A 25,961-nucleotide genomic window follows, 5' to 3' on the forward strand; every position below is an offset into this window, starting at 1 on the left:
AATATATAAAAAAAAACTTCCAACTATTAGTTCAAATTTCATATATGCAACTTTATAATTATATATTGAGAATCTCACCTTTTTAATGAGAACCATATCAATGAATCTTGATAACTGATCCATTGAATATATTTAATGATGGTCATTTCAAAAGCCTTGAGATTATAACTCTCTCTTGAAAAAGTGATGAGTTTTAATTATCCACTATCTCTTTATGTGAGAAGTCTTCCTATCACTCTCTATATAAAGGGGACCTGTGAGGAAGAAAAAAGACTAGCAAATAGCAACATACAAAGTAAAAGAGATGATTAATATCCATCACAGTGTGAAATTAGAAATCCTAATAAAAAGTTAAAGAGATGTTGTATTCCATCTTTTTGAGTAAGATTGAGTGTTATCCTCACAGTGTGAGAGAAATAAATATACGAATATTGTAATCCTACCTACCAGGTCTCGTGGATTTTATTTCTCAAATTGAGAAAGTTTTTCCACGTTAAAAACTCTCAGTGTCATTATTTCATTGGTTTATTTCTTTCGCAGATGTCCATTTTGTATCTACACCAATTAAGGAGATAATTAATTCTTATTTTGCCAATACTATTCTACCAAAACCCTTCCAACTAAACAAAAATCTTATTCTAAAACTTCAGCCTCAAAATATCATCAATGGAGTTTGCAAAATTAATGAGATGAGCAAGAGAAGCACCAAGATCTAGGGATCTAAAACAATACGTACTTAAAAAACAATTAAACTCTAGACAAAGACTAAATTAGTTTAGATGATCAATTTTTAACTAATTACCTAGATTAAGCTCAAACATTTATAGAAAAAGTAATTGAAAAACTTATATAGCAATAAGACATTTACTCTAAAATGAAATGTGATAGAATAGGAAATAAGCATTAATGTGGGATATCTTGAAAATGATGAGAATTGCAATGAAAACCTAAAATAAAGATGCATGGCAATGGCATCAACAACTATTACCATTAGAGAACATTGCAGCAGCATGCTTCATGCTCTCACATTAGGATCGTGTTTTATATATTCGAAATTTAATATTATTATAATTAGTTACTAAAGTTATTTTTACCAAATTTATAATATAAAATAATTAGTAGTTAAAGCATTTATAACTAATTAGATACCAATTTAAAAACTATTTATCAATAATAAAAACTAATTTAAAAATTAATAATTTTTTTAATCTCTAAAATAATATATAATTTAATCAATATAGTAACTAATTATTTTTATTCTTTAAAATTTTTTTTATTTAATAATTTTTTAATACTAACGCATCTACTCACTAATACATTTTGATACATTACAATTATCTCCTATTAAAATACACAGTATAAATTGCAGGTAAATAGACATATTTTATATTTTAATTAACTAAAAGAATTATAGTGATGGCTTAATAAATTCATTTTATTATTATGGATTCCTTATTATTGGTTTTGCACTGTCAAAAATAATATTTTAAAAAGAAATCAATGGTCGTGTATCATGTCTAAAATAGTTTTTCATTGTCATTTAATTATAAAAGTTAATAATATAATTATAATTTTTAGTGTAAATAATCAGTTCGATATAATAAATATTAAGATATTTTACTTTTAGTACAATATAAATAATAACAATTTTAGTAAAAAAAATAATTTTACAGTTTTGTCTGGACTTGGTTAATATATTATAGTTTTTCATGTATATTTATCAAAGAAAAAATTAACATTAATATATAATTAATCTTTACAAAATTTAAATTTAAATGAAAAGGTAAAAAATAAAAATTATTTCCAAAATTAATTAACTATATATTAACATTAATTTTTCTTTTAATAAACACACTTAAAAATTATTATAGATCACATATTTTTTCAACTAACTCAACTTTTAACGAAGTATAATCATAATAAATTAAGTTGATATACACTAAAAGCAAAATAGATTAATACCTATTATCCTAATTTTATGACTAGTTGGTATATATCTAGAATTATTTCTACGAAATTAAATTAATGTAGACGTTATTGAATAAAACTTATAATTAAATACTGAATTAGTGAAATTAGTGAAATAAAAACTATACGTTAAAAAATTGAAAATATTAATTATTCAGGACTATTTGTTTTAATGTAACATTAGTGATCTTTTAGTGCTTTTAATTAATCATTAAAAAATTATTAAATGACTAGACGTTTTTGAGGAAGCAAGTATAAAAAATAGAAGAGTAATTCAAATTGCCTCTTGGTTCTATCAAAAGCTAGCTACTAGGCCTAGGAATTAGTAATAATAATAAAATATTTCAAAATTATATTTTTAATCCTTTTTCTTTTATATCTATGTATACAAGTTTCAGTTTTGTTTTTCATATTTTTTATCTAAAATTTAATTTATCTTTCTAAACTATATATAAATTTAATTAAAAAAACAAAAAATCATTGATATATAAAATAATTTATTATTAATAAAGTTTATAAAATATTTTTTAAATTAATATTTATTATCAACTTTAGAATGTAAAATAGTTGAAAATAGTTGGTAACTAAGAATTTAGATAATTACATACCAATTTAAAAAATATAATTTATAAATTTTGTTAATAATAAAAACTATTTTATATATTAATATTTTTTTTTAGTTTTAAAAATAATATATAATTTACTTAATATAGTAATTAATTAATATTTAATTTAAAATTAATTTTATTTAACAATTATCATGTAGTAATATTTTAGATTTCAAGGAATAAATATTTGAAAATATTCCCTTTAATCCTTAATTAATATGAGGTGGTATTCTAACATAGGTATAGACACTAATAAAAATAGCTAATTTAGTTTAATTTTAAAAAATTACCGGTATACTAAATTAACCTTAATTATTAGTTGGTTTAAAATTTTCATAAATATTCATAGTTTTCATTAAAACTTCATGTCTTGGATTATAAAAAAATTATTCAAAATTCTCTCTTAAAATGCAATAATTATTTTTCCAAAAGTAAATTAATACAATTTAGTATATATATTACAAGAAAATTATTAAATAAAAACTAATTTTAAAAAAAATATTTATTATATTGATTAAATTAAATATTATTTTAAAGATTAAAAAAATTATTGATATCTAAAATAATTTTTAGTATAAAAAAATTTATAAACTAGTTTCTAAATTGATATCTAATTATCTACCAACTTTAGAATATAAATTAATTGATAATTAAAAAATTGATAATTAATTAAATTTCAAATAAACTAAAAAAAAAATGCTTAATGATTTTTCTATAGTGACATGTGATAAAAAACAAAATTAATAAATAAACAGAAACTTATAAGACTAAAAGTATAATTTGATCATAAAAATACGTTAACAGTGTATTAAGAGCTATGATGGGATATATTTTTACCAAGTAGATTAAGTTTACATATTTTTATACAATTTAAAACTATGACATACTCTATTAAATAATTCAATTAACGTATAAATAAGGTGTTTATTAAATTATAATTAAAATAGAGTATAGTTACATAACTACAAATGTTTTATTTATTTAAAATTGAATGTGTGCAATCGTTAAATTAATATCAAAATATTCAATAGTTAAATGAATAAAGTTTAATAGGTACAAAGCATTATTTAATAGGATCATTTGACCAGCATCCATTCCAATTTTAAAATTATCAAAATATTTTTTTTTATCAAAATCCTATTAATTTTTAATCATGTATATATATAGTAGTCTCATTATAATCTTTAAAAGCAAAATCAGAGAATATTAACAATAATGTTTCAAACATATTTTAATAAAGAACTAACATATCCCTAGTTGAAGTGAAACTAGAGTCAAACTCTTTAATTAAGTCCCATATAGAGACTTCACACCAACAACAACAAGACTAAAAAAACTAATAAAAGATAATAAACATTTTTATATGTACGTTAAGTTTGCACAATAAAATCATCAAATAAAATTTAATTTTAAAAATAAAAAATAAATAGTTATTATATTAATAAAATTATATACTATTTTATAGACTAAAATATCATTGTTATCTAAATTAATTTATATTATTGATAAATAATTTCTAAATGATATCTGATTAGATACCAAGGTTTTAGATACCAACTTTAGAATCTAAATAATTGGTAGCTAAAATGTAAGTAGCTAATTTTTTTTTATATGTACGTTAAGTTTACACACTAAAATCATCAAATAAAAATTAATTTTAAAGATAAAAAATAATTAGTTACTATATTGATAAAATTAGATACTATTTTAGAGACTAAAAAAATTATTAGTATCTAAAATAGTTTCTATTATTATTAAATATTTTTTAAATTGACATCTAATTAGCTACCTACGTTTTAGCTACCAACTAATTAAATACCAATTTAGAAACTATTTAACAATAATAAAAATAATTTAGATACCAATAATTTTTTTTAGTTTCTAAAATAGTATATATTTTAGTCAATATAGAAACTAATAATTTTTTTTATCTCTAAAGTTGATTTTTATTTAATAATTTTCTAGTAATACTAGTATAAATACTTTCATTATTTATAATTTCTAGGTATAAATACTTTCATTATTTACAATTTCTAGGTATTTTTTTATTGTTTTTTATCATATGTTACACTTTGACATTTATACCTTATATTATATACCAAGAACATTAACATTTCACGAGGAAATAAGTTAAAGACACGAAAGAGTTACTAAATTCATCATCAATGCTTATCTTTTGAAGTTAAAGTTAGAGAAAAGTTTCAAGTTAGTGATGCATTGACTCAAAATAAATATCATGGTTGATTTGACGATGAACACCTCAATCTATGGCACTTATTGATGTAGAAGAAGCAAAAGAAAGAGATAATAACCACATTCATAGTTTGTGGATGTGCAAAGTGGTAAAAAGATGATGATTGTGTTGAAGAAATTATTCTACTTTTCAATTGGATTTGGCAAGAAGCATGATTCTCAAGTCTCAACCAAACCAAGTTCATGCGTTTCACCAAATTCTCCCTAACCAAAAATTCATTTAATAAATCTGGATTTTGAGCATGTTCTTTGGTGTCACACATAGCATTCAATAAACTAATTTTTCAACCCTCTTTCGCTTTCTCATGTTCCTTTTATTTATAAACACACTCCCTTTCTTCAATCTCACTCATCACAGTTCCTTATATCACACATGATTCTGAAACATGCCAAAGAAAATTCGAGATTACCTCTTCAGAATCAAAAGCCCTCGTCCTCAAATCCGATTACCCTCCAAGAATTGGATTCTTTCTGGTTGCAAACATCCTCGGACACCGTCCTTTGCCGTGTACAGCGGCGGAAACGAACCTCGTCATCATCACCATCACCACCATGTTCATGTTCGCAACAACAACAACGATGCAGCCACCTTGGCAGACGTTGACCGTTTCCTCTTCGAGAATTTCAAGTCGCTTTACCTCAAAGACGACGAAGAAATTACCTTAAACAGCAAAAGGGTCTTCGATGGTGAATACGAAAACCGCGAAGTGGAAGAAACGACATCGCCGCGTGATCCTCGTGGGTCGCTGGTGGAGGACGTTTTCACAAACACCACGAATACAACGACCAGTGACGAGGTGGGATCGGTCTCAACCGTTTCGACTCTGTACGATGTTTCGTCTTCCGGTTCCTACGAGAAGGCGCGTGCGGATCACGCGCTTCTTCCGGATGATAGCATCGCTCTCTTGTCGCACTCCACCAGCCCTTACGAGGATTTCAGAGGCTCCATGGAAGAAATGGTGAAGAAGCACGAAGGGGTGGTTGATTGGGATTTCATGGAGGAGCTCTTGTTCTGTTACCTTAACCTCAACCGCAAAAAATCGCACAAGTTCATCCTCGGTGCTTTCGTGGATCTCGCCGCCGCCATGCGGCGGAGCAATTCCGAACCGGCTTCCGACAAGCCACGTAGCGTTCGAACCGTTAGGACTGTGACCAAAAACGTAACGTTAGGGTTTTAGTTTTTTCAGAACGCAATAATAACCATTAAATTTTTATGTCAAGTGGGGGTTAGGCTTCAAGGGTTAAATAAGAAAAAGTGTTCTTGGAAAAGCATGCCAAAGATATTTTCATGAGACGAGGTTCAAGAAGATCATGGGTTTGATTTTTGAACTCTTGTTTTCGATGTTTAATTTTTCCCAGACTTCACATAAAGTAAGTTGTACCATGATGATTTTGTGTGTTGTTAACAAAAATGTGCACACTTTGCTTATAGCTTAAGAATTGTATTTTGTGATTTTGAGTGAATGTGGAATTATCATAGGTTTCTAGCTTTGTATATAAGTCAAGCATGTTTCAACCTAATAAACTCAAGAATTAGGAAATGGTGATAAAATCATAATTGGAAAAAAAAATTCACAATAAGTGAAATTTAGAGTAATGGCCGAGATCGACTTCACATAATAACATAATTACCTATTGATCTTAATATTTATAAGTAAATTAATGTCATATCAAAATAATTAATCTTAAATAAGAGATAATATTTGAATTAGGTCAATAATAAGATCGGATATGACAGATAATATGATAAAAATTTCGATATATAACATGGAATATACAAGAAAAAAAGATAGATTACACTAAACTAAAAATACACTTATTATTGACTATTCTGAATGATTTGAACTTTAAATCGTCTATACTCTTATTAGTAAGATACTCTAAGCCAATTGATTTATAGATATTTAAAATCAAATAATTTTATTTGTGCAATAACATCTACCAAGAGCATCAACTTTATCAATCAAATTGTAGTTTACGTTTCTTTATTCTCTAAGTAGGTTGTGAATTTTCCTTCTTAAAAGGTATCATTCTCTTATCACACTGTGAACAACTAGATAAAGAGTATTGTTTTCGTGAAAAAAAAAAAGCAATTGATTCATGTTAAGCAAAAAATGAACTGAAACCGGAAAGAAGTAAATTATAATTTGCCCAAATTACAGAGCAAATTCACTTGGAAAATCAACACCTTAATAAGTTGTTGCTAACATAATGATTGTGATAATGTTAATATATAATTTAAATATAACATTTTTTTATCAACACTTTTAGTGTGTGTATCTCTATAGGGGACACATGGTTGACCCTAGCATATGCAGTGTCTCAACAAGTTAAATTGACGAAGATTATTATTATACGGGTGCTGATATCTTGAAATCACACATTAACAAACACTCATTTAACAATTCAATAAATTAATATCTTAATCATATTAAATTTAAAATATTATTATAATTTGTCAACTTATGTGTTTTACTTTTTTGAGTGTCAACAATTTTTTTTTTGCTTATTATACCCTATTCTTTTAAACGCCATAAAAGTCATACTCATGTGATAGCTAACCTACCTGCTGAGAATACGTAATGATATCTTTATACTAATTCTATATAAAAAATTTAAAGGTGATTTATTATAGTATAATATTTTATTCTAAAAAATGTTGTTAAATGATTTTTTTTATTGGAATGTCAAATAAAATTTATTTATAAAATAAAGAATAATTTAAACTCAACATGAACTAAACACGATAAAAAGAAAAAGGTAAATAAAATAGAAAAGCCTGATGGTAAAGAAAAACAAAATGAGAAAATGTCTTTATATATATATATATATATATATAAAAAGAGAGAAATTGTTTCAAACAAAAAGAGTCACTTTTGAACATAAAAGGTCGTGTCTTTCTATTAATTCATTGATATTTGAGAATAACTTTCAAAGAAATGAACAACAATCATGTCATTTCAAGATATGAAAAAACACTAATTTAAAACATTTAGTGTATTTTCAAAAATGACTATTCATAAATGATAGTAAATTAGGTCATTGATGCATGAACTTGAACAAAATGTTACCATCAAACACCTCAACATCATAAAAAAAGTACTATTATTGTGTTATATATTGCTTTAAAGCTCAATATTCTGGAAGTCATATCTCCCTACACCATGTTAATTCACCTATTGAAAATGACAAAATCCCTTCAAAATGATGAAAATAATCTTAAATAAAATGAGAATGTAGATGAAAATTACTTCGAAAACCCTTTATGCAGAAATATTCTGGATTTGGATTTTGAAAACACATTTTTGAATTCCAATTTTTTTTATCCAAAATGCATTTTAAATTTGGTGTTTTTGGATTTTTAATCAAGAATGTATTTTTTTTTAATTTTGAATTATATTTATTATTCAAATCCAAAATAAGGGTAATTTTGGAAATTTTAAAAATTGATAGGATGCAAGTTAAAATTGATATGGTACATGAAGAAATTGTCTCATATCTTAACTAGCATTGCACTAAACTATTTTTAACTTCATTGTATCAAGTTATATCTTAACTAGCATCGTACTAAACTACTTTAAACTCAGACATTACGTTGAGTTATATCTCACTTAGCATCACACTATGCAACTTTAAACTCAAACATTCCAATAGAAAATAATCATCAATAAAACTAGCGAATACTTATAACACAGTTCATTGGAATTGGTGCAGGAAGTTGAATGAATATGTACCTGTATGGGTGAAGACATAATTTCCCGGCACCAAATAATGCACACTTGGGTTGAAGGGAAGTTGAACTCTTCGCAAGTTGCCAAACCAACACCACGTATAGATAATAAATACTCTGACAAATCATAAATGTTTTTTTAACATATTGTTCGCATTGTTTATTGACTATCAAAGGAACTCAATCTACATTACTAACTATTTGGAAGTAAAAAGACATAGTAAACTATTAATGTATTCAATTACAATATTCACCAACTTCATGGAGACCTATGTACAAATAAATCCATGAAGATTAAACAAAATTAATGATCAAAAAACAATGCATTTCCTCACGAAGCACGACATTCGAAAAAGATGCTTCATGAAAGCCGGTTATCAAAGGGCTTGCTTGTCTGGCCCTCAAAAAAATTCACTGGCCATTCTTTTGACGAACTGATTCCTAAATATATCATCTGCTGCTGATCCACATAGGTCAAACATCAAATCTCAAGAAGCCTCATCTCAACATGTTTGTCACATTCAATGCTATGAAGTATACATGCCAATGAATAATCTGTTTGAAGTTAATACTCCTGAAGCAAACATTTATGAAATTATTGTCTATTAAATTATGAGTGAAGAAATACCAATATCTAATTTATATTTTCTTCACGTGTCTCCGCATTCCTAGTCTTGTTATGTAATGTACTAATATTCATTCCTTTCCACGTCTTCAATAACAATCCAAGAAAGATGCCAAGACTTAAGAGATCACCTGGTTTTTAACTGACGAATTATCAGATGATAGTCACAAGAAGGCACCTAAGTCTTCACGTGATTGATGTTTTTTCTTCAACATAGTGCTCATACAAAGAATGATATTTTGCTGGGATGTAATCTTTGAACCTGTTAAACAAGATGACGAAGGTAAAGAGATGATTCAACGTCGGGAATCTCAATATGATCAAAAGTCTGAAATATATTTCCTTCAAGTAAAAGGCATCATGCAAGGAAGTGAGTCTTAAGTGGCAATCTCGAGTGCAGGAATCAGTCATTTTCTTTCACGTACCCCGTTTTACACTTTGCAGTGAGAATATCGAATGACTTGGCTCATGCATTATAATTAAACTTGACAATAGCGCTACATGAATTGCAACCAATCTTAAGGATATATGTTACATCAAGAACTTTCAATAACATAGTGACTGGGGATGAATGGTATAAAAAGGACAACAGTTCAAAGCCATAAAGGTTGCTTAAAATATTATAATTTCATTGGATACCTTTTAAGTAGAGGTAGCCTATCAGGTCCAGAGAACAATCTAGAAATACACTGTAAAACTTCGCTAATTTTCATTGCTTTGGTCTTGAGTGCCTTCATACAACCCACGAAGTCTATGTATTCCGCAGCACTGAGCTTATCTCGAACCTGTAAGGCACAATTTATACAAAATATCCTTACTCAACTTGTCATCAGTATCAATATAAAGGAACATCAAATTGCAACACCATGTTGCCTCATAACAAAATCCAAGCCCAAGTATAAATTCTGTTACAATTAAATGCAAACTGACCCAAGAATACTTGCACATCAGCAAATAAATTGGAAACAGAAATTGAGTTTAAACTGTGTAAGAATTATGATCAAAATCTGATTGTCCTTATAGCTCATGTTTATAATTACAGTTTATTGGACTTTCTTGCATATTAGCTTTAATAATAAAGAGAATTAGTTTCACTTCCATTTATTGCATTCCCTACTTTCTGAGGCTACATGCAATTTATGTATCACAAATAACAATTCTACCTGAGCAAGGAATGCTGATCCTTGGGTTTCATCACCAACTGAAGGCACGGAATCAGCAGGAGTGTTGCCTTTTTGTCTAGTCAATTCAACACTATTGGAGGCCACACCATCTTTATCTCTTAGATCTACAACCCCTGAGCGTTTTGACTAGCCATATCATAAATCTACTCATGTACCATAATTAATATAATTAGAAACTGAAATGAGAGCTTTATGATTCAGAAAATTTGTACCAGATGATGAATGCTCATTAGAATTTCCAAAACATTGCTTTAAGTCGTACTCTCCTGACATAAATTTACGCTTCTTGGAAGAACAAGGTGCTATTGGTGTATCCTTTGATTTTTCACCAAGATGACAACTATCAGCCAACTCAACCCTCTCACATTCTGATGATAGAAGAGTCTTCCTTCCAAGCAAAACCTTGCCGGAAATATCACTTGAACTTTTACAGTGTACAGTCTTGCAATTGTCAAAAGAAAGAGATGAGCGATTGGCCGGCATGATTTCTCCCAGGAATGATGCATGACCTTTTTTAGTATCAATCAAAGATGATGCTTTCAAAGAGAAATTTTGAGCCTTTGGTGTGGTCTGCAAGAAAAATTATTATCAAACCGAAGGGCCAAACAATAGCATTATATGACTGAAAAAATGAGCATAATTACAATGCGTGATCAAGGGGTTACCATAGGTGAAAAAAGTTTTTCAATATGCTGCTCTGATGACGTTAATTCTCCTAGATTTCCTGTATCAGCAATGGTCTAGTTAAATCATATCAGTAGAAAAATGATTTAAAATAAATATATAAAAGAAGGGAAACTACAATTGAAAGAAATGACATGACACAACCAACATAATGTAGTACTAGAAGACACTGACCCTCTTTTTTAGCTTCCAACAAAGACACCTTAGTAGGACACTGAGTTCCCACATCTCGAAAAAACCGAGTTAGAGTGAAAACGACTTCTCCAAATCTTGAGAAACACTGCAATAATGGAAACCAGTTAGTATAAAAAATTTGTAATCCAAAACGGCAATTTCAGTGAAGAGTAGCACCTTTATATGAGGCTGTATCCAACGTGAGACTTGGGACAGGCGTTGTTGATGTGAAAACCTGTAACAACTCCAATACTAAGAATAACCCTCAGCAAAAATGGGTAAAAACAACAAAGGCCAAATTAATACTTAGGTTGTAATATAACATGCTACTGATATTTACTAAATAAGAGAATAATTATAACTAGGACCATGACATGTTTATTAGTTGGCGTTTGAATTACTAATGTATATTGTTGAGATATATGGTGAAGAGACAAAATAATCTCTCTATGTGTAACTGTTACAACAGAGGAGCATGTATATATATATAAGTGTCTCAAATTCAAAGAGATGGGCCAAGGCCCATATATTAGTTACATTTAACCCTCCCTCTCAAGTTGACACATAAATCATATGAACCAAGCTTATTTACATATATACTCAAATCTAAGATCTTCCAATTATTTAGGGTTTAGGGTTTCCACTAAATCTTCTAACTAAAATTTGCTTCTAGCTTTTCAACATGATCAAATTGTCCCAAAAAATGAAACACTATCCGAAGGTAGACCTCCTGTCAAACAGAGATTCAACCCAATCTGCATTTGAATAACCTACAACACGAGTGTGATTATTGTGACCATATAACAAACTATTTCTAGGGACACCTTTAATATACTTCAGAATGCGAATAACTGCAGTTTAATGTCCTGTACATGGAGAATTTAGAAATTGGTGTACCACAGTGACTTCAATGTCGGGGAAGTGTAATTATGAGATAGTTCAATTTTCTAACCAATCTTCCGTATTTCTCAGCATCAGGCAATGACTCCCCTTGTCTAGGTAGATGTCTGGAATTAGGATCCATGGGTGAGTCAATGGGCTTGGAATTTATTAGTCCAATTTCCTCTAAAATATCCAATGCATACTTTCTTTTAGAAATGACAATTCCATTGTTGGATTGTGCTATCTCATCCTCAAGAAATATTTAAGTTTGTCAAGGTCTTTTGTTTGAAAATGAGAAAAGAGGTGTTGTTTTATTTTAAAGATGTCATGATGATCACTAACTATAAGAACAATGTCATCAACATACATGACGATGAAACACAAAATGATCTCCCTCACCTCTACTCATACCAAATTGTTGGACAGCTTCACTATATCTACCAAACCATACTCTAGACGACTGATTGAGACCATATAAAGATTTGCAAAAGTAACATAACAATATGGAAGACTCCCCCTAAGCAAAAAAAACCAAGAGGTTCCTCCATACAAATTTCCTCTAGCAAATCACTGTAAAGGAAGACATGCTGACATCCGACTGATTAAGAGGCCAACAATGAAAAGCAGTCATGTAATACATAACACCTTTCAATTATATGACCTAGTTTATGGCAATATTACAAAGTGGACTTTAAGTCTAACTCAACCCCATAAAACCGGCTCATGAGGTTGAGGTTTGCACCCACTTATATACAATGAAAGATTCTAATCTCTAGGCGATGTGGGATCTCCAACACACCCCCCTCACGCCGAGACTGCCAAGTCGTGCGTGGGACTATATATTATGGATGGTCCGATAGCGGGTGGCCTGATAAGCCCAACAAATACTCGCTAGGATAGGCTCAAAATGGCTCTGATACCATATTAAAGGAAAATAAAGAATAGGGTAAATCCCTTGTGTATACTGAACACATAGGGTTATGTTTATATAGGAAAAAGGAAAAGAAACATATGGGCTAAGCCCATTACATAAATATGAGATATCTAACAATATCTATAATATCTCATAATATCAAATAATATCTAATTATATCTAATAATATCTAACAACAATTATCACTTTTGGGACAATTCTTGCTAGGTTTGTGAGTTGGTTGTGATCATCACATTGAGATATGAATGTTGAAGAGTCACTAGTGGAGATAGAAGAAGGTATCTCAATGGATTAATTGCACAGCATGCGCAAGAGGGTGGACCAAGCAAAAGTCAAAGTGGGCATATTCAGGGATCTCAACATTTGTTAACAAATAACCAAATATTCTTTGGAAAGTTTAGTGTTATTCGAATTCTTGAGTAGGAGTAGAAGCAAGAGGCAACAATTCATTAAAGTCATGAAGGAGACCAAGTACTTTGCCCCAATATTCAACCAATGAACCATTAAGACATTTGGGAGTGACAACATTCAAGAGATTTTGACAAACGCCAAAGAGACGTTATGTGTCATTTGTGTACAGTAATCAAGCTTGTTCCCATACTCCAAAACATGTCATGGGCATGAAATATATGTTCGAGGGAAGTATTGATAATCAACTCGAGACCAGCAAAAGTGATATTTTTCATTAGGTTGTTGTTTATGTAAGATGGTTAACATAATTTTGGCCCTTAAGCTAAAGTTTTAGATCAGTATCCAAGTGTCATAATTAGTTTCATCTAACTTGTCAAAGGACAAAGGAACGTTGATGTAATTAGTAAAAATAGAAGAATAAGAACAAGCAACACTAGGAGAAGTCATTGCATATTAGAGAGAGAAAAATGTCTCCAAATAAGGTGAGAAACTTCAATCAAGCTTTGATCCCAGAAGCAAGACTAAATCGGGAAAAACACATCACAACAAGATCGACACCAACAATTACACCACCACAAATGGCGACTAACAAACCTACGAGAAGGACATGTTAACAAGTGTGAAGGTGCATTGTTGCTCCATTGGATGCAGGATCGACGAAACAATGATCATCTAGCGGAGGCGATCTGAACAATGGTGTCCTCAGCGACAATGATGGCAAAAGCATTGTTGCTCCATTGGATGCAGGATCGACGGAACAATGATCATCTAGCGGAGGCGATCTGAACAGTGGTGTCCTCAGCGACAATGATGGCAAAAGCAGAGACGACAACAACAGTAGAAAAGACAATGGCAAAATAGTGGCAAAAGAGGTCGAATATTATAATGACAATGAACGGTGGGTCCATCGGGAAATCACAAATCTAGTTTAGGCTCTAGATACCATGTTGAGATATATGGTGAAGAGATAAAAAATAATCTATGTGTGTGTTGTTACAATACAGGAGCCTGAATAAGTGTCTCAAAATACAAAGAGATGGGTAAAGCCCATATAGTAGTTACATTTAACATATACATCAAGATATTTATGAGATAATTTTGACAAAATGAAAATTAGTTTGTATCATATTATCATGACACTAACCAATTTACATTTATATTGCATTCGGCTTATATAGCTTGAACAGAGCCACCCAAAAAACCATCAACAAAAATTTGTTGGGACCAAAACAAATCTCTGATGTGCAAATTATCCATGTTTCATTGAAGAAGTAATACACAAAAGAGAGAATGAGAATTAGTAATAAAATAAAACCCATGTATTTTAAGGATATTTAGACCAAATTAACTCAAGGTAAAAACCTTTCATCACATAAAATAATTGCTCCATAGTCATAGCGATGGCGAATTACGCGCCCAACAGCTTGATTCACAGCTCGGGAGGCTTGTTGGTTATACCATTCATCTCCCGTTAAAACCTATTTAAGTACAAGACAAATAATTAATACTTGTATACATATTGCATTGATGTGTACAAAATTTATGCAAGTAAACCAACATAACCTTGAACAGTTCTCCCTCTGGACGAGATTGTTTATCTAGGTATTCTCGTTTTAGTCGAACCTATAGTGATTAAAAGTGAATTTTCATAACAAACATAAGTACATGTACATGCATAATTAATAGACAATACCAAGAGAACTATTTGGAGTTAGGATTGTTAATGAATGAGATAACATACAAGAATGGGAAAAGATAATCAAACCTTAGGATCAGTACTTGTCGCAAATGGCAAACCAGTAATTACCACAGCTCTTCCAGCATGATCAGCAAAATCTAATCCTTCACTTACCTATTAAAATAACCAATCACAAATACATCTAAGTGAGGCATTATGAATATGTAGTACAATTTCTAGGATAGTGCTTGGCCTTTATGAACCATTCTCCCTTAATTATAAATGTCACTAAATATTTTAATATTATATAAATGATCTTCTATCCCAAAATCTTCAAATATATTGACATCCCTTAGGTCCTCCTGTATACCAGGTACCACTACACCTTACAGTATTTTGTATACCATAATAAATGAATTCCTATGAGAACAACTCAGAAGGTTGTTTCTCAACTCATGATTAAGTCCTACCTTCCCACGACAAACAGCAAAAAAAACTGCTCCAGTGGTTGAGGTGTCATTCAACTTAGACATATAGTCCTATACAGAGAAGCATAAAGGTCAAGTTAGGCACATCTTAGGATATGATGTATCCAAATGTATATTATAGAAGAATGTGTTTTCACCATGTTACATAAAAGTGTTACCTTAATCGACAAAGGAAATGACGAAGATTCCCTAGGTTCTATAACAGGCTTCTTGTGTTTGCAAATTCTGTCCCATATTGACATTGAATTTTCATTACTCTGAAAATAACAAACCTCAACACCATGTACCATAGCTTGACCAAACAAATTTATCTTTCATTAGGTTTGTATGAATCTTACCACACTTTTCCAACAACCAATGATTTGGTCCAAAAGGTAATACGATGGGAAGAATACAAGAAGTCCATCAGGAACAATTCGGGCCAAATTTACTGGAATACAACATAGAAATGAAATTATGGTTAGTTAATGACAGTACCCATCAAGTCTTTTCATCAATTTTTGATAATGATGCAAGCTACTTATTCCAAATTTTGTAGGCTCTGGTGTCTCAATCTGGAATATAGAATTTTCTTTAGTTTTTATGAAATTATACCCACACAAATGAAGTCATGAATACAAATTATATAATATTAACTTGTTGAAATCTTCATTGGGTTTCCACTCATAGGCCTCATTATGCCTCAAACACTCACATCTATCTCCAGGTCAATGACTAGAACAGAGCATAAACTATCAAATCATGACATTGACAACTTAACCTCTACTTAATCAACACTCCTATTTAGGACTGGTTACACAAGTCCATCTTAAAATAGTGTGAATTATACCACATACCTTTCTAGGAATGATCCACAAGACCATCAAAAATCATGTTTGTATCTGAAGCCTAGATATGTTTGACTCAAAAAAATGTTGATTTTAAAGCACTCCAAAATCTGAAATAGGTTGGGGTATAAAAGCAGAAAGCTGTAACAAAAATGCAATGCTCCGTTCACTAATGAGGCTTTCACTACCAAAATAGTGCAACTCCATTTTTTTAAACTAGATATGCAATTATCAAAATGGTGAGACAAATATTACATAAACTTCATTTTGCCAAATTCAGTACAGCATAAGCAGGTCAAATACCAATTGCATTTCCAAGGTCCTGCTTGTACTGTAGTGAATCACGAGTGCGGTAAGAGGAGTTAAAAGTATATCCTGAAGGACCAACCGGAACAACACCCGCCCATATCTGATTTGGGGTTATTACATGTGGATTTTCTAGCCGGATGGGGAAGTCTCTGAGATTACCAGAACCAATACTTTTTGTTAATGGCAACTAATATATTATTGATGAAAACACAGTTAGCAACAAAGGAACTTACAACTTCAGTTCCTCAGCAAAAGACTCCATAGGAGATAATGTGCCCGAAGTCAGTATAATAGATCTAACCCCATATTTATTACGAAAGTCTTCCATGGCTATTCCTGGATTAAAGCACCACCAGCTGATTGTCCTTGACACCTTGCCTGCAGCATCAAAACAACAAGACATATTAGCATAACTGTGAATGTAACATACAGGGACAAATAAGTTACAAAACACTGTACAGATCTAATGGAAACAAGTTAGAATGTATGTATAATGAAAGGAACAGCTTCATTTACAAAAAGACTAAAGCTCAACAAGAAACATTTCCTCCTCTTGGTGCGTATCACTTGTATCATGTAACCAACCAGAGTTAAATTTATAAATCCAACTCCTCTTCACATTCCAACACCAAAAAAATATAAACCAAAAGGCCAGGCCTAAAAGCTTTCAGAATCAACCATATCTTTTAAACATTAAAATATATTTTGCACAATAAAAATAAAAACATTATTTTTCCAAAAAAGAAAAGAGCAGCAATAATCTGTACAAACACATCTGACTAGGGGATAATTTAATGAAGTACAATGACAATAATTGTCAAATTTCATTGTAAAACCAATTGTCATTACGCAAAGTTGCCAACAAATATATAAGTCATTCCAAGAACTGAGCCACATTAGGCGGGACTTCCCAATACCCCTTCTACAAATGTCTACCAGAACAGGCGAGTCTATCAGAACAGGACACTTTAAGAAGACGAGCTATAGGTCCTAATGCCATGTCAAATTTCATCTTAAATCAAATTGACATTAAGCTAAGCTGCCCAACAAATATATAAGCCTCACTTCAAGAATTGAGGCAAGTGCTGTGGGACTTCATGACAATAATGGATAAAAAATAATTGAATATAAAACTGTCACAAAAAGAATCGCAAATTGTACAATAAACAAGTCCACATAAATTATGAAGCATTCCTTAACATGTTAAATAAAACTGGTCAGTTTTAAAGTTATAGTATTAGTAAATAGTAAGTTTTTGAAAGTTGATAGAGGAAAAATAAATGGAGTGTATTTAAAGAAAAAAGATTATTTCAATACATTGAGAAATCTTGTACATTCAAACAAGTCTCAATTTACCTTTAGAGTCATTGGCAGCCCAAGCCTCAACCTCCCGCACATGAACCTTTTATGCAAAGGGAAATAAAGCTCCAAGTAAGATATAATCCATAGAAATGCAAAAATACAAAAAAAAAAGGAGTGATCATAAAATGACAACACAAACAAAAACTATCCTGTGAAGTGTAACTTGGATACAATAAAGTCCAATACTTACACGATAATATTTAGCATGTGCAGTTCTTCCATCCCTGAACACAATATCAAGAATTTCACCTATTCTATCCAACCTGCAGACCGTGCCAGTTGATTTCTGCTGATTATGTTCCTGGAGAAGTGTTGAAGCTACACCAATTATACCGATTAGCTTAGAAGCAGTTTTGTGCGTGATGTTAAGATCAGCCAGCAGTTCATAGATATAAGGCCCAGGCTTGGTGTACCCCAACTCCTTAGATTCGATAGGCACCTCAGAAATACACTTTTCAAGCTTTAGAAGAAGTGCTGCAAGAAAGAAAATATTAATCTGTACGTGTGATGACAAAATATATATGGCTTACTATTTTTGGCGTACCCAGACCAGAATCTGAAAAGAAAAAAATAAGAAATGCATGTAGGTGCAATTGGTTGTTGCACCCAAAAATCCAGTAAACACAAACATGGTTTATATTGAATATCATTTTCTCAATAATGCTGTTAAATTGAGTAAAAGCATGCATCGTGATATTGTCAGAAAAATTGGAATTTGAGTGGCATTCTGTAAGATTAAGCTAACCTCTAAGGATAGCAAAATCATCTGGATTTTGTGACTTATCATTTGATTTATCTCTTCTTTCTATAGAAAGGTCAATACAACTTTCTGCCTCTTTAATACAAGTAGTTAGAAGCCAAGAAGGCAAGTCAAAGGAGGCTGCATCAGCACATATGCTTTCCTGCAAGTAAATAACAAGCAAATTATATAGCTTGAATATATTTCAGTAACACAGCAGACTGAAAGTAGTAACATTAGCATGAATAAAATTTCAATAATACATAATAGCAGAGCACTGAAAGAGGACAAGATTGAACATAGCAAAGACAGGTTACACTTAATGGAACTAAAGTCTATGCATAGATCTTAATTTCTGACAAATTTGTAATGTCTTCTTACCAAATTGTGAGCTTCATCAAATATGAGTACACTATTGCTCCAAGAAAGTTGCAGAGAATTTCTATATCCACGATCTATAAGATAATTATATGGAGCAAATAATATATCAACAAACTTGTGGAGCTCCTTTGATAAATAATAAGGACACCTGAAATAAGCAGACACAAATTAAGGCAAAATTGTTCACTTGGAGAGAGAAGAGAAGGAAAAGGAGGCAAACAAAATTGCCCATTAAGATGATAAATTATGGTTACAGCCAGCATAGCTGAGAAAACATACGGCCCAAATTTTCTACCAATATCGACCAAATCCTCAATATCTACGGGCTCTTCTCCAAGATGGGAATTGCCCTTCAAGTACTCTGCAACAAAATTTTAGCAACATTCTTAAGATAAGTCGCAATGATTTTACTTAACAAATAGTTCATAAATGATATGTAGATTTCAGCAACCTCCATAAACATTATATCTTATTCTTACACACATGATATCATTTGAGCTTCAGAGTACCTAGTCCACGAGGGAGAATTTATATGAAGAGAATTATTTATTTGGTCCATAAAAGCGTGTGGCCGTATTAAAGTAGTGCCTAAATGATAATAAACTAAAAGTAACCTTTGTCCTTCACATTCATCCTTCATTTCAATACAGTTCGCGTATGGTATCATTAAAATGAAATTTGTCCCTGCATATATGGACTAAATTGCATTTTAATGATAACTTAAACCAACTAAATTTAATTTCAATAGTAGTATTACAAAGACTTATCTAAAATGAAAGATGAATATGAAATTTAAAAACTACTTTCAAGGACTAACTTGAACTCATCACAGAATTTCAAGGACCAAATAAATCATTCTTCCTTTCTGGATCAATAAGTTACTATATGTTTGTATGAAATAATTAGACACAAATAGCCTTTTTAGAATTTGGGCTTAGAATCTAAATTAACTTATAAGGTAAGAATTATCTAAGTTGTAAACCACTGCTCAAACCTTATTTGTAGTTAATGTGGGACTGTATCCACTTCTTCACACCTATCACGATGAAGTATATGAGGCAACAAATTGCCAAGGGTGTCCATAATTAAGGCAGGTTAACATAGCATATCAAGGTGACAACGGAAAAATAAAATATTAATAACAATAATAATAAATAAACAAATAAGAATAATATAAAATCTGGTATGTTGTAAGTTTATGCTTGTTCATCATTTGAATTATGGCAATCCGTGGTACAAAGAGTGATCACGCAACATGTATGAGAACATTCATTTGGTCAAATAATCTACATGTTAAGTTTTAAATATGGGTTACTGATACACATATAATGAAAAATAAGGTGCACACGTAATATATAAGCACCCATATTGTATGCATAGAAATGTTTTTTTCCAAAATTACCCGCAACTTGATGAAAATGGCTACATTGACGCTTCCCACGCCTACGGCAGAGGAATCGGCAAGCATTTGTTTGTGTTTTTCCTCGAAGTAATTTCACTTCATCATGAATGCATAGTTGCTCCCGAGATCCCAGGACTCCCATCTTAGGCCTGCATACTGATAAATATCAGGTAAGCTTAGGCCCAACATACTAATCATCATAAAAACTGCAGACAATAAGTTTTATTTGGTTCAGCATAAGTAGTAGTAGTACACACAAAATATTAACCATGATAGTTCACAGAATCCATTTTTTTCTCTCTGGACCAATATCACCAACTAGATATAGGAAATAAAAACTGAGGAAGTGCAAGATAATGGTAAATTCACATGATATTGACACAATCAATTATCATCAACATTGACAAGTTAATAATCAGCAAAACCATACAAAAACAGAAAAAAATTCCTAAATATATAGTATGACCTGTAAGATGTTCTTTTCAATTCTTGAATTACTTGACGGATTTGGCTGTGAGTGCGTGAAGCATATACAATTGTAGAGAATGTTGAGGACTCAGATTGTGACAGTGACACATCACTTTTACCCTCTGATTTGTCACCAGTATGCATGCTCACACCAGTTGTGAAACTACCCAAACTCTTCCGCCATGCTAAGGTAGCACAGAGAAGACAGAGAGTTTTTCCAGTTCCTGTGGGACTCTCCAATAGTGCATTACGTTTCTGCCATGCCAAAACACACAGCACAATTCATTCAGTATCTAATAAAATCACAGTCTGAACGGTAAACAAATGATAGAAAACAGATGCCATAGGTGAATCGTAATAGCAAGGCATTGAGCACTTGAAAACAAAACCAAGGTAAACAGCAGCAGATAATGACTTCAAATCTAAAAGGCACAAAAACTTCTATACAGTAGCGATGCAATGTCATAACACTGCCAGATGCATATCCATGTCAAATATTTCAAAGACAATTCAATCTTTTTAATAGCGTTTTTTACAATTTTTATACTTTTATTTTTAAAACCGTTTATACCAATACTAATTAAAACACTTCAAGAATTAGATAATTTTTTTATTTTTTAAACTTTTTAATATCAATACTGAATAGAACTCGGGAAATACAAAACTTTTTATACCAATTCTGATGAGAACACCCCGATATTATACTGATTCGATGGTAAACCACGGATCATTTGAATACATATTAATCTACGACAGAGCCAAGTCATTATCGAACTATCTAGTATCAAGTATTAACATTAACATTGCGGCATCACATTCAATTTATCCAAAAGGAAGTTTATAAATACAACTTCAAGAACACGATCACTCTCGCCAATTGGCAAATGAAATTTGCAACAACCTTAATTCATATTTCCATATTTAAGAAGATATTAGAACTCACTGAAGTAGATTCTAAATTGTTACCAGCGAACTCTTCTACCACATGGTGAATCAAGATTAGAATCCCCACTGATAAAAGAACCCATATTCAGTACCCAACTGCAACTCGAACAAATCTACCTCCAACGAAAAAAAAGTAATCTAAATCGTTACCTCCTGAAGTGACTGAATGACTTTGTCCATGTAAACGATCTGGGAATCATACGCTTCGTACGGAAAATCTACGTCGATTCCCCTTATCTTGTAGGTCGGCATTTCTTCGTTTTCACTCGATTCCGGCAAGAAAATCAGAAAACACTTACCTTACTTTTCTTTTGTTTGAACTTTTCATACACCAATGAACCCTAACATGAGAACCCACTGGCGCCAGTTATAGAATGAGATAATTTTCCCGCCAATTCATTGCATATCGCTGAACGACGTCGTGGTGTAGTAGTACCTGAACCCTGTTTTAAAGATTTAAAAAGTTAAATGGTCATTTAAATAGTTCTTAAACTTTGTCAATTTAATTATTAAATTGGAAAAAATATTATTTAATCTAGCTGATGATATTACAGAAACTAAATAATATATTTACCATTTTTTAAATTAAATTGATAAGGCAGTAAGAATATAGCAAGAATATAGAAAGTTAAAATAATATAAATAAATAATAAAATAAAATAATATTGGATGAAAATCTAATAAATAAACCAAAAACAATTAAAATATACTTAATAATTGTAAGTTGTAAAAAGTAAAAATCAAATTAAAGTCTAATAACAACTATTATAAATAGGTAAGTAAAATGTTTTTTTATGAACAAACTAATTTTGTTTTTATTATCGAAATCTTTTACAAGTATACACTCATCCGATAGTGATATTGAATCTAAAAATCGATAATTAACCCGCCGCATCTAGTAGTCAAAAATAAATTCATATAACAAAGTTAAAACTAATTGATCGAGTATAAAAAGTTCAAATCAACAAGAAGAAGTTGAGAGAATTAGTTAATTATTTCTAAGATTTTGTTAATAAATAACATTATAATTTAGGTAAATAGATGTCTCAATAAAATTTAAAGAGATTAAAAAGTTTACACAAAATTATAAATTTTTATATCTTATGGATAAATTGAAAATGAATAATTTTAATTGCTAATTAGATGATTAGTTAATCTTGTGTTTAAAAATATTAATCAATGTTGTATCTTAAGAACTGGTGTGTACTGGAATATCAACCATTTATTTATCGGGATCATACAAAAATATCAAAATGCATTAATTCATTTATTTACTCGTTAGAAATAAAAATTAAACATGAAAACATTAGGCACTCACCTTTAAATTAAAACTAAATCAAATCATAAATCATTCTACAAATAAAGTTGTAATAATATATTATATAATCAAATGCAAAACAGTCTAATTAAATTCAATAAGATAATATGCAATAAATTTAAAATATATATACAATTTAAATAAGATATTAGATAATCAAAATTGAATCTGCTACTTAATTTAAATTTGAAATCAAAATCAAATTTTATCATAAGTTCCTTAACACTTGACTCAAAGCTGCTTAAATAAACTAGCTCATTTTTTTTCACACTTCCTCAACCAAACCCTCAATATATTGTTCATTATTTTTTCATATTTGTTAACCTTTACAAAATATTGTTTTTATAAATATATATTAAATAATTATATAAATAAATATATTCATTTTAAAATATATTTTTAATTATTAAAATACAATATCAATATATATATAAATATATTTCAAAGTTAAATATTATCAACAATAGTTACTTCTTCAAATTGTTCAAACAAAACATGCAGTGATAATGAATCATCTAATGTGTAAAGACATTGTTTGCCATCAAGACTGGTAAAAAGAATAAAAAAATAATAATTGAAACATCTAATAACAACAAATAAAAGACAAGAAACAAAATATTTTTCAATATCACATTAATTTAGAATCTTAACAATACATTTTAAAATATATTTTAATTATTAAAATACAAATATATATGTTTCCAAGTTAGATAATATTAACAAACAAAATAAAGTAAAACTGTGAATAATTTACTTTTAAAAAAAGGTTAACGTGTAAAATTTATATGTTTCTATACAAAAATTGCTTAAACAAATAAAATTTGTTATATATGCAAAAGTGGGGTTTTATCACCATGGTTTATGCTTTGAAACAAACCTTGATTAATCAAATAACATATACATTTACATTAATAAAAAAATTATGTTTTCTACGGATATCATCAAAGTAATTATATATAAATATTATTTATATTTTTAATACAATATATATAATGTAAATTACAAATATATATTATTTGAAATTTTTATTTTGATTCCAGTAAAAACAGTAGTTTTAGGTTTAAAACTCTAAGAAAATAGAATTGACCATTTTTCAGTTTTTAATTTTTTGTTATTTTTTATTTTATAAGTTATTTATCCAAAATTTTAGTTTTGAAAAAAAATATTATTAAATCAAATTAAATATATATTGAAAATGACAACCGAGTAGGTGGATAGTGAAAATGCACTGAAATTTATTTTGACTAAAACAAAGAAACAACCATTTTCTTTGAAGTTTCCCAATGCAGGGTTGATTCGATGATTCCAGAGTCATTGCTTCATTAGTCAATAATTTTTTTTAATAGTGTTGTAAAGTCACATTTTAATAATATTTTAATTTAATTTTAATTGTTTTTAAATTACAGATATTTAATTATCATATTTAAATTATTTTAGTGTTATTTTGACTATGTAAAAAATAATATTGTAATTAAACAAAATATAAACTTGTGGTGGCGAATCTTTAGGGTGGTTTCTTTTATCCAACTTTTTTTCTGTTCATATTTGTTGATACTGGAAAGTTTTCTGTTGTTATTTTTCATAAATATTTTAGGTTTGTTTTTTATTATTAGATATTGTGAAATTATTTTTTATTAGTCATTGTTTTGATTTTTTTTTATCTAGATTTTAGGGTGTAAAAATTACTTTTAAAATAAACAATTGATTTTACACTTTGTTTGGTATAACTTATTTTACTATTTAAGTATATTGATTTCATGAAGATTATTTGAGATAATTTAAAGAAAAAAAGAAGTCATGTTAAAAATGAAAAGGAACTGAGAGTTTTGAAAATATTATTTTTTGAATGACCAGTTTACCCTATGTAAATTCTCTATTTAAATTTTTTTTATAATAATTATATTTATTAAGTTTCTTTTTATAACATCACTTTAATCACAAGTTTAGAGTAAGTTTAAGACTTAAAAAAGTCAAAACTCATCATATATTACTAAATGTTTTATTAAGTTTTTCACAATATAAAGCATTAATTTACGTGATTGAAATCATTAGTGAAGTTAATGATATATTGTACGTATTTTTATATCAAGATCACTTATCATCTAAAATCTTCAATTTCACACGAACATCGTTCACATTCCTTCTGTTGTTCAAAATAATGATACAATTATAGATAATTGAATAATGTTATAAATAATTAAAAATTACCTAATAGATATTATAAGATTTAAAAAAAAGTTAAAACTATAATTTTTTTAAAAAGATATTTATCAAAATTATATTATATTAAAATTTTCATAATTTAAAAATTGACTACACAAAGTTCCCAAATGAGCACTTATAAATCTATATCGACAAACTGAGAATTGATAGAAAATTTATTCATCTATATATGTCATTTCTATTTAAACATTAATTTCTATTAAAAAAAATATATTTAAACATTAATTTATTCATTTATGTACATTATTTTTATTTAAATAATAATTAAACTGTACTATAAAGACGAACCTGCACGCTCACGTACACTATATTGCTTAATTATTTAATTTTTTTATGAGAGAAAAACAATGGATAACATTTATAGATTA

At 29.5% G+C, this 25,961-nt stretch overlaps 2 protein-coding genes across 10 annotated transcripts; one reads left to right on the plus strand and one right to left on the minus strand.

Annotated features, from left to right (window-relative positions):
• Positions 1 to 4,625: 4,625 nt before the first annotated feature.
• Positions 4,626 to 6,324, plus strand: LOC137835963 (transcription repressor OFP14). The gene has a single exon (XM_068644740.1). The coding sequence runs from the start codon at positions 5,216 to 5,218 to the stop codon at positions 6,005 to 6,007; it is 792 nt and encodes a 263-aa protein (XP_068500841.1). The 5' UTR covers positions 4,626 to 5,215; the 3' UTR covers positions 6,008 to 6,324.
• A 2,316-nt stretch (positions 6,325 to 8,640) lies between these two features.
• Positions 8,641 to 22,475, minus strand: LOC137835961 (regulator of telomere elongation helicase 1 homolog). 9 transcript variants are annotated; one of them, XM_068644738.1, is made up of 25 exons: positions 22,203 to 22,334; positions 22,051 to 22,118; positions 21,106 to 21,362; positions 20,640 to 20,788; positions 19,517 to 19,598; positions 19,238 to 19,385; positions 18,863 to 19,019; positions 18,308 to 18,591; positions 18,112 to 18,157; positions 16,989 to 17,133; positions 16,750 to 16,904; positions 15,958 to 16,049; positions 15,778 to 15,876; positions 15,602 to 15,670; positions 15,219 to 15,305; positions 15,017 to 15,076; positions 14,816 to 14,931; positions 11,404 to 11,461; positions 11,227 to 11,332; positions 11,034 to 11,092; positions 10,581 to 10,938; positions 10,348 to 10,481; positions 9,824 to 9,969; positions 9,316 to 9,446; positions 8,641 to 9,133 (listed from the first exon to the last, which is right to left on the minus strand). In XM_068644738.1, the coding sequence occupies exons 3-24, from the start codon at positions 21,249 to 21,251 to the stop codon at positions 9,371 to 9,373; spliced, it is 2,772 nt and encodes a 923-aa protein (XP_068500839.1). In that variant the 5' UTR covers positions 21,252 to 21,362; positions 22,051 to 22,118; positions 22,203 to 22,334; the 3' UTR covers positions 8,641 to 9,133; positions 9,316 to 9,370. The 9 variants fall into 9 exon arrangements, with proteins under 9 accessions (XP_068500839.1, XP_068500834.1, XP_068500837.1 ...); XM_068644733.1 differs by lacking the exon at positions 22,051 to 22,118 and having other exon boundaries at positions 8,641 to 9,016; positions 22,203 to 22,475; XM_068644736.1 differs by lacking the exon at positions 22,051 to 22,118 and having other exon boundaries at positions 8,641 to 9,019; positions 22,203 to 22,475.
• Positions 22,476 to 25,961: the final 3,486 nt, after the last annotated feature.

This window comes from Phaseolus vulgaris, chromosome 5, assembly GCF_000499845.2.
Source record: "Phaseolus vulgaris cultivar G19833 chromosome 5, P. vulgaris v2.0, whole genome shotgun sequence".
In the NCBI taxonomy this organism is placed as follows: Eukaryota; Viridiplantae; Streptophyta; class Magnoliopsida; order Fabales; family Fabaceae; genus Phaseolus; species Phaseolus vulgaris.

Excerpts from the sequence above, each read along its gene's own strand:
- LOC137835961 (XM_068644733.1), bottom strand. The coding sequence starts at position 22,304 with ATGCCGACCTACAAGATAAGGGGAATCGACGTAGATTTTCCGTACGAA. Across the intron at positions 21,363-22,202 it reads TCATTCAGTCACTTCAGGAG|AAACGTAATGCACTATTGGA; the intron begins GTAACGATTTAG and ends TTGGCATGGCAG. Across the intron at positions 19,599-20,639 it reads CCATTTTCATCAAGTTGCGG|AGTACTTGAAGGGCAATTCC; the intron begins GTAATTTTGGAA and ends ATTTTGTTGCAG.
- LOC137835963 (XM_068644740.1), top strand. The coding sequence starts at position 5,216 with ATGCCAAAGAAAATTCGAGATTACCTCTTCAGAATCAAAAGCCCTCGT.